At 37.1% G+C, this 10,000-nt stretch overlaps 2 protein-coding genes across 4 annotated transcripts in view; both read right to left on the bottom strand.

The window, feature by feature from the left end:
- Positions 1-5,979, bottom strand: part of LOC124952444 (protein gooseberry-neuro) — a 28,437-nt gene extending 22,458 nt beyond the window's left edge. Inside the window, exon 1 of the mRNA XM_047502330.1 lies at positions 5,605-5,979. Within this exon, the coding sequence (XP_047358286.1) occupies positions 5,605-5,722 (118 nt within the window). The 5' untranslated portion in view covers positions 5,723-5,979. The remainder of the gene's footprint in view (positions 1-5,604) is intronic.
- Positions 5,980-7,442: 1,463 nt separating this feature from the next.
- The window catches only part of LOC124952445 (protein gooseberry-like), a 21,178-nt gene continuing 18,620 nt past the window's right edge, over positions 7,443-10,000 (bottom strand). For all 3 annotated transcript variants that reach the window (XM_047502332.1, XM_047502334.1, XM_047502333.1), the window contains one exon: positions 7,443-8,510. In XM_047502332.1, the coding sequence (XP_047358288.1) occupies positions 8,120-8,510 (391 nt within the window). In that variant the 3' untranslated portion in view covers positions 7,443-8,119. The remainder of the gene's footprint in view (positions 8,511-10,000) is intronic.

Raw genomic sequence — 10,000 nt, 5'->3', positions numbered from 1 at the left:
TCAACAACAGTATCCGCTTATTTCTTTTTCTTTCCCTATACTTTTGCTTTTTTCTTCTTCTTTTTTGATTTTCTCTTCTCTTCCATCAGTCATCGTGAAAAGAAAAAAAACATAAAAACCATGGATCCTTCGATCCTTTATGTACACGAGCCAAGTGACGAAGAAATAGAAAACGATCTATGGGATTCTCCAACTCAGCTATTCCCGTATCCCTGGTTCCTGAAGTCTTAGATTTCGTCACAGTTCGCTTCCTTCGTGAACGCGGATTGGATTCGGCCCGGTGTCGCTCGCTCGCGACGTCCTCCCATTTACCGATTATTCGCCGTATCCTCCTCGGCCTGGTAGAACCCAGAAATGTCCCGCTAGAGAAACCATTCTCGCACTTCTTCGTTAGAACGTCGGTGAATTTCTCTAGCTATCCCTGTCGATGATTTCTCGCTCGCTACTGGTCTGCAGCTGGCAAACTCACGCTCAACGAACAGTGCTGGCCTACCCGTTACTAATCTATAGAAGAGCGGAGAAATTTCTCCAATGCCGGAAACATCCGAACCCAACTTGCTACTCGTCGGTACCTCTTTGGGAAGTTCTTGAGCCTCTCTCTAGATCTGTCGAACGATGATCGAGAGAGTCGAATAATAATGATAATAATAATAATAATAATAATAATCATAATAATATGATGATGTAAAGATTTTCTTCTCGAGGACATTCTCGAGTGATTCTTTGAATGAAAAATTTCTTAAATGTCACGAAGATAAAATCAGCATGATATTGCATTATTTTGCGATCTTCATTTAAAAACACGATTAATATTTCTTAAACATCGACAATACATTCTTTCTAAAAATATCAAATAAATATATCGATTTTTAGAAAAATTAGAAAATACGCTTATAGATTTAGAATAAACTCGTTTAACAAGTGAAAGGAAAACTTGTAATACTTTTAACATAACACTCGAAAATGACTTGAACTGTCATATGATCTGAGAATCCTAAAATAACTTTGCCGAGGATGTCTAAATATTTCTGTTTAATGAAGGACGAAGTTTTCCTTATGTTAGATGGACACGAGAAGAAGGACACGACCTACGGATTTAATGTATAAAGGGTAGACAGTGTCAGAACTAAATCTAACAAACGTTTTGAAATTATAAGTCGGAGCAGAACTGTGCTTATGGGTCACAATAAGAATGGCGAAGGAAAAAAGGATGGAAAAGAAGGGAAAAAAGATAAAGAAAAAGAAAAAGAAAAAAATGAAGAAAATGAAAAAGAAGAAGAGAGATCGTTGAGGTCCTTGATGGTCGTCAAGCGAACTGGACCCCCCAGTAAGATAATGCGCCCTTCTTACATTCTCCCTCTTGAAAGATTTAGGCACGACTTAGCCGCTGGATAAGCCGCGAACCTGACACTAACTCCACTAGTCCCGTTACCCGTCGTGCATTCTGACTTTTTAAATCTTTGTTTATTTACCATCTAATCCGCGACGAAAGTAACCTCGTCGAGAAAAAGAAATCCGCTTTTTGGATAACAGGTAGTGAGAAACAGAGAGAGAGAGAGAGAGAGAGAGAGAGAGAGAGAGAGAGAGAGAGAGAGAGAGAGAGAGAGAGAGAGAGAGAGAGAGAAAGAAATAAATAAGCATTCCCAAAATTGTACTCTCTTGTGAATTAAAAAAAAAATATTGCATTAAAACTCATATTCGAATGTATCTTTTTTTTCAAAGCAATCAAAAGGAATCATTGAACATTACATATACATGATATTTACTACACGTTGATGCGAATGACACGTTTTCTGCATGGAATTAACGAGAAACGCCGAATTCACCATGTCTACGTCTATATCATCGTCATAATCAAACGAGACTAATTCATACCGACCATCTTAACCAGCTTAACTAAAAGGACAAACGCGAGATGTTACACACACCGAGTCCCTTTGGTTCTACCTACTTATATCGGAAAAAGAGGCCACCGTCGATGTTTTCTGTTCTCTTTGCTTTTTCTCTCTTTCTTTCTTACATACATACATACACATGCATACCTTCATATATACATATACGGACTCTTTCAATATTAAAAAGAAACTCCAAAAACGTTCTTGTTTCCATATGTTTGAGTGAGTGAGTGCGCTTGTGTGCGTTAGTATGAATATACGGACCATAGACCCCGAGCTGGGTGGTTGCTTTCGACGAGATTCGTTAGGGGTTGAAAAGTGTTTCCGATTCGCTCTGTCCCGAAAGTTGCTTTTTCGGGTGCCGACTACTGCACGCTTAAATCATATTTCTACGCTTCGATTCTACGCGCGCCACCCTGAAGTCAAAGGAAAGAGAAAGAAAGAGAGAGGGAGGGAGAGAGAGAGAGAGAGAGAGAAAGAAGGATGATGCTGCGTGGTTTACAAAATCTTTTGACTAGGCTATTTAACCGAACTAGAAAGAGAGAGAGAGAGAGAGGGAGAGAGAGAGAGAGAAAGAAACTCTAAGAATTTAGACGATTTCGTTAGAACCTAGAATGATCTTAATGTCACCGTTAAAATACGAAAGGTGACAATTCTACGCTAAAACAAAAGTCTTTGTTCCGTTTTCTCATTAATTTGTATCTTTCCATTTTAATTTTTTCGATTTTTTTGGTCGCTTTTTAATGTTAACTGTTGAAATTAATATAATACAATAATACAATCTTTTTATAGGGTTACAAGGAAGATGCCATATTCGCCATTTTTTTTCTTATTCTTTTCAAAATATCTCTAAAAAAATTATTACTGCTCCATCTCACCGCGCTGTCACCACAATGTCCGAAAATATTGACAAGTATCGAAGTTGATCTATGTCGACCACCCGATGAGAAAGCTCGCATTTTTTCATCTATCGTTCGCAAGCCACGTTAGAAAGTCTTTTTTCAGTATAAAAAGGGTTGTAATCCGGGCTCGAAACTCGTCGTTTCACAATGCTTAAGCTCTGTCCCGCCTACTTGATGTTTTCACATTCTCGCGAACCCCTCCGATCATCTTTTACTATTGAGAAAGGTAGAATCGAGTTCTCTCTCCTATACATTTACCTTTATATCTTTACCTTTCAACTTTTTCTCTCTCTCTCTCTCTCTCTCTCTCTATTTTATCTCTCTATATCTCTTTTTCCATCGATCCATAATATTTTTTGAAAAGGACTTCATGAAACGCCAACGGCATTGTTTCTTAGTTCGCGACAAGCGTGGATCATCCCGATTATCTTCGAAGTTTTAAGAACTCTTAGTGACCCCTTGACTCTTCGACTCGAGTGAACAATAAAGACAAAATAAGATAAAATAAATGTCTAAGTTCAAATTCTGGAATTTAAAAAATCGTTTTAGACTTTTTTCTTTTATCTCCTTTCAGCAATAACATTGAAATAATAGCAAACGTTATCGCAACGTAGAATCAATAAAACGACGTATTCGTGGTATTCGACAAGAGGCAATAAACGATCGTTAAAGTGTTAACGGATATTGTTCTATAATGAGAACCAAGAACTACCATTAGTATAGGCACGTTCGTTCGACTATTATTATTCTGACTTAATTAAGTTTCACGGAATCAAATGGACTTGAACGGCTTGCTCAGATATAACTTTCCTCGGTCGAGGCGTGCGATGATTGGAGAATATATTGTAAATTTATATTTTTATTTTTATCAACGGCATATATTACATGGCTACTTAAATATTTTTAAATTACATAAAGTCCGTATCATGTTAAGCATTCTCAATTATTTTATCTGAGATATTTGAAAGAAATATTTTACTTTGTTCCATTGAAAAATATTTGTTTGTTTTTTTTTTTTATTTCGTAATCAAGAGATTGTAAAATTGTATTACGTATACCTCTTGTTTTCTTTTAAGTATTCATTGACCTATCACAACGTTGAAAGAGAAGCGACCGTATTCAATCGCGATTATTTCGGCCGCGACAAGACCGCGTTCAACTTTTAGGGACAGAAAGAGAAAGAGAAAGAGAAAGAGGACGAGAGAGAGAGAGAGAGAGAGAGAGAGAGAGAGGATGAAAAGTAACGCGAAGATACAGCGAATCGGAATGTAGCCTTTGAACTAGGAAGGGAGACCCCTTGAAGTCTTTTTGGGTAGATCGAAGCTCATAACGCGTGATGACATGCCTACTTACGGCACTCGACGGCGATGCTTTTACGGTTTTCGTGCGGCTAGCATCGGTGGAGAATTTGATTAGGCCAATTATGCGCCAGCCGATCGAATCTCAACGTGAAATTAGATTAGCCACGTCGATTATTAAGTCAGTATTGCCTTTTTATCTCTTAATATAAACGCCACAAGCAGCACATTGATACTGATTGATATTTAATTCCTCATTTAATAAACTCTTATAATGTTATATCGGATTTAAAATTTTGATCAGAAGAAATTAGATCTAACGATCTGGATAATATTATTTCACTGATGGATAATTATTAAAAGAAGAGTTTAATAAGGGGTATGAAAAATAAAAAGAAAAATAAATCGATCTGATTATTTCCACCTATTTTCCTTTTTTATATAATCATCAAATTATGAAGAAAAAAAGATAAAAGTTAGAGAAACGATAAGAATCTCGGATCGACGAACATTAGAAAGTTTCGTTGTTGTTCGTAACGTTGCCCTTTTGAAAAGAACTCACGATGGAACGTCGGAAGGTTTACGGGGGAGCTAGTTGGGGGTACCCCGAATATATATGCGCGGATCGCTTTGCAAAAGATCGACAAATGCAGCGTGATGCGCGTCCAATCAGCGCAGCGTAGCCAGCTGCCGTGCGGGCAACGCCAACCAAGCCGACGCGTACCCAAAGCGCTAGTTTGGGTTCATTCATCAAGCTCCTGGTTACAGGATGCAATAGCGTACCCGAAAATCTCTCTTCCTTTATCGATCGTCTCGAAAGGTTTCTTTGTTTCCTCGCTGTTCTCATCGACGTGTGGCCTAACAAAGATCATTTACTAAAGAATCTATAAAAAACGGTAGATCTTATGACTGTTCTTTATAATAGATCGAAAAAAGTTCATTCGATGGAACTAAGGAATTTATCACGTGTAGATACGTGAAAATTTCTATTCAAGTTACTTGTATCTTGTATATTTATCGGAACATTATTTTCATCTTGAGTATATTTCAAAGACGTTTAGGCAATCAGTAAGTTTCGTAAAAAGTATCTATGTATTCTTCTATATAATACATCGTAAGATTTATATGTAACTTAAGAAGAAATTAGAGGAGCAAGAAGATTGATCGTGGAAGCAAGTACTTACTTCCTGTGTACCTTGATAGCTTCATTAAAAGTTTGTTTCATCGTGCTTCAAGTAAGATCCGATCGTCGGAAGAGCTTGTCTGAGGGATAATCGTGTCTCGTAGGAAGCTAGCTTAGTCGTCGTCGTTAAACATCGTTAAATTAGTAACACTAGGAAAGTCCATGGCACCGCATGATATTCCCATATCAGTCTAACCTACGTACCACGGAGTTTCTACAACGGAACGAACAAACGAAGCTACCCTACGCCGCCCGATTTGCACGCTTTTCATTGGCTCGGTTAAGTTTGATTAATCTAATCGGTCGCACCATTGTTCGAAACGTACCGCTGTGTCCCATTGGCTGCCTGGCATAAGACCTTCTTATATGTGTGTACACGTACATCTGTATGGGGGGTCCACGGTGTTTGCCATTAAGGCTGGGAGAAGACGTGCAAGCAGCCATTACTAGCCACGGCCGAACTGGTTTTGTGTGTTTTTCGCTCTGCCCATTTCATTTCTTCTCCCTGTTTTGCACCCCTCTTCTCTCCCTTTCCGCTGAGTTAAGTCGACGATGATTTGTGCCCCGTTTGCTCAGCGTCCTATGTCCTATAGGGAAAATGGCGGTTGATTTGCGAAAAAAAAGGTTCCCGTGTTTTTTCTTGTTTTTTATTGTTTTTATATCTTCTTCTTTTCCTTTTTTTTCTTTTTTCTTTTTTCTTTTTTTTTTTTTTTTTTTTTTAAATATTATTCTTCATATTTTATCGTGACACTCGACAAATTTACGAACTTGGTATACTTTCCTACGTCATTCGTATGTATATATGTATATATATATATATATATTTTAAGTTTAACTCGAACGAGATGTTAAATTTGTGATATATTCTCATGGTATATACCTACTCCCCTTCCTATCCACGGGGTGCAAACTCAAAGTTTCGTAGGTCGTTACGCTCGTTAAAGTTACTCGTAGGCTATACATCTGTTGGGAATGTTCGTATTGTACGAACGGTTTACGTTTCTTTTTTTTTTTTTTAAATCGTACAATTAACTACAGCATTTTCTTTCGATATCGACAAAGAAATGATAATTTTTATGCGTTCGTTGTAAGTACAATTTAAGATAAAAATTATTGTCTAAAATATCGTTCGATTAAACTTGAAATTATTTCAATCTTTAAAGAGATTATCAACGATTAAGTTAACGAAAATTTCATTAGTTTTACCAGGAAGGACTAAATCTGATAAATTGAAGACAATCAGCGAATACGAATACCAGTCGAACTTCTATATCCCACGGTATTGTGAATTTTTCGGACCCCACATATAGTTTCCAACCAACTCAAGGTTTCCCCGCCCATTTCCTATCTCCCATAGCTTACAGTTTAGGGTTGCCATTCGAAGCGGCTTCTTTGAGCCCAGTCCCTTTCTTTCAGCCCCTATCGCCAATCCTATGCGACGGACTATCCTCCAATCTGTTGCTCTAGAATTTTCTTACCCTCCCGTTTCATGCGGTAGGTCAGGAGGCCGCACGACAAAACATTGTTACATCAAAGCCAATTGGAATTGATCGTGACAATAATATTTTCTTCTTTTTCTTTTGTTTTTTATTTATTTATTTATTTTTTTTTTATATCATTCACGTGATCGCATTTTAATATATTTTGCTTGCAATATTTTATTATGTTATTTGATATTGTTGCTATTACATTGGATCGAGGACAACATTGGGAAAAAGTCGGTAAGATCGGGCCGAAAAACGCAACCGTATCTTTCCTACGCGACGATATATTTATGTCATGATAGAGAAAAGCGAAGAGGTCCGACCACCTACTTGGCGAACACAATGGGCCACAAATGCGTGGCGACAGGACTCGTAGATATACGGCAGGCTGATTGCTCGTTGTCACTGTACACCCGATTGTCGGCTCTCCTTCTGACTTTTCACTTTTTGCGTTTCATTTTTTTTTCTTTCCTTTTCTTTTCTTTTCAAGTTTGGTCGATTTTCAAGAACGGTAGGCTTCATGTTGATCATTAATATAATTAATATTTATTTTATAACATTAAAAAAAATATTAAACAGGTGAATGTATGTACTTACTTACCGTATAAATTGTTAGGTCAATCATAAAATTTGTTCACAAATGTGTATAAAAATTAGGATGTATTTGATTAAATCGTCGATTGCGGACTGTAAGCTTTGTTTATTCCATAACGTCGATTTTTACAGCATAGCTATAGCTACCGATTGAAAATATTCTTATGTGAATTACGTAAAATTTCCTTTATGTACAATAATTGTGTATGTGTGCGTGTATGTATATATATATATATAACGTTCAATTAAATAAATCGTTTAAAATAATCATCAAGTAAATACTAACGATAGCAATCTCTTTAGTATCAAGTTTAACATTATTGCCGTATTTAATCTCGTTTATTAAATAACGCCTACGATTGATATTAATCTCTTAACGCTTTATAAATAGGTTAGCAATATTAATAAAAAATTACTTACGATATTAATTTAAGGCGATCATTAAGGCAAGAAGTTAACAAGGCACGTCTTCTCGTTGTTCACGAAAAATAATAAAATATTCAAGCGACAAATCGAATTTGTTTGTCTATTTAAAATTGTTCGATAAATTCGTTAATCATTTGCACTGGCAACACGTTGTACACAAATACACGTATGTAGATATCTATTAAGTACGAATGTTTTACGTTTACATATAATTACACATATGTACAGTGATTTCGAAGTTTTCACGTTACTATTATGTCCTTTCGATTTTATCGAAGATCATTTTATTTAAAGCACAGAGTTTAGATTAAGGCACACTTATTTTCAGAAATATATTTTATCGCTTTTCAACGTTACTTCCAATTCGGCTGAGGAAAGCAAGCTGGCTTTGATCAAGTGGCTCGTTCGTGTAACCGTTTAAGGTACCTCGAGCCTGCGATACTGGAACATTGAAGTCGTTTGACCTGCCAGTCGACAAGACGAAATCTGGGCCGTGTACTCTTCCACAAACTTGTGAGTCGATTCCACCCAAATATGGATAACCACTTTTAGCTTCGCCAGGACTGTGAGGTGCAACATGATGATGAGCAACACCAGTACTTGCTGGCACCGCGGAACTCGCACTCTGTACCATGCAAGCACTCATATTCGAGGCCGTTGGACTGACGCTACCACCGAGGCTACTCAAATTTAAATTGCTGCTACCATAGTGAGAGGCGTTGAATATTCTGCAACAAAGTACGTCAACGATTTCTAAAGGAGATCGAAAGGAGATTTAGAGGAGATCGATTGCTCTATTGAATCTTAATTCAAGTTGAATATACTTGCTGATTATTCATGTATGCTAATTTTATTTATGTATAAAAATAATAATAATTATTATTATTTTGTTGATTTATATGAAAAAATTGTTTGTGCCTAGATCAATTGTGCATGTTGATTTTGTGCTATTGAGTATTTTTATGCGAATTAAATTTATGTATAATACAATTATATTAATTTCCTATAAGAATTTTCAATCGTTTACCATTACAAATTCCTGTTGTCACAAATTGATTAAAAAGAAGAAAAAAAAAGAAAAATTAATAAAATAAAAGAATTCCAAGTATATACGAGAAATATCATTACATGAAATGTATTTAATTTTATATTTCTACGTTAGTACAATTTACATTTCATAATACAATTTATAATTCCAAAATAAATATAAATATTTATTTTCTTTTATTCTCAGTTTACGTTATTCCAAAATTTCCATAAAATTGAGAAAACGTCGACGATTAAACAACTAATCTTGGAGATTATCTTAAAGTCAAGCACAATATGGCATCTCGTTAACAAAGCGTCGTTCGTTTGGTGTTTACAAAAGCAATAAAAGACGCGCGTGGGCGCACGAGTTCTGTGTGTTTCTTCGGGGCGTGCCGAACGTTTTGACTCCCGCGCTTTCGAGCGCGGTACCTTTTGAACCGTTAAGGTCTCTAAATCGTGCCGATGCACGACCCTGCTCTTTTTTTTCTTCTCTTTCTCTCTCTTTCTTTCTCTTTCTTTCTCTTTCTCTCTCTTTCTTTCACACTCCTTGGGAGGCAGTTTGAAAAGAAACGCGAAGATCGTGGCAGAAGCCTCGACCGATTTATCGACTGTGTTCCCTTTCCTCTCTACCCTTAGCTGAACCAATTCTAAATATCGAGAGTAGATCTCTCTAACGACTACAAATCATCCCTTTCTCTATGCCGCGTTAATGACTTGGCAGTAAAATTAAAAAGAAAAGCGAGAAAGGTCGATCTGGAAATGAGTCGGATCATAATTATATTCTTATTTGGGACACGTTGAGTTATTAATGACGGCAATGTATGCACGTGGTTGAATTCGAGAGAGAGAGAGAAAGAGAGAGAGAGAGAGCGAGAAAGAGAACGAGAGAACAAGAGACGTGACAGATCCGTTCGTAGCGACGGTTAGAGAGAGATCGATCGCGAGAGAATATGCGTCCCGCGTTGAGGGGGCTGAGAATCGACCGCGGCCGGAGGATTATTAGCCGGTAGCGTTTCATTACGGAGGCCGAAGCAACATAATTGAGGACCACACAGAAAACGGTGTCGGTAGACGGTGGAGAGAGAGGAAAAGGAAAGAAGAGGGAAGAAGAGCCACGAACATGGACGAGTAGAAAAGACGAGTCCGCGAGGATGTAGGTTCGAACGTGTGCGAGGACAACACAAGGTTA

Source organism: Vespa velutina, chromosome 10 (genome assembly GCF_912470025.1).
Source record: "Vespa velutina chromosome 10, iVesVel2.1, whole genome shotgun sequence".
In the NCBI taxonomy this organism is placed as follows: domain Eukaryota; kingdom Metazoa; phylum Arthropoda; class Insecta; order Hymenoptera; family Vespidae; genus Vespa; species Vespa velutina.
This window is presented reverse-complemented; position numbering and strand designations above follow the sequence as displayed.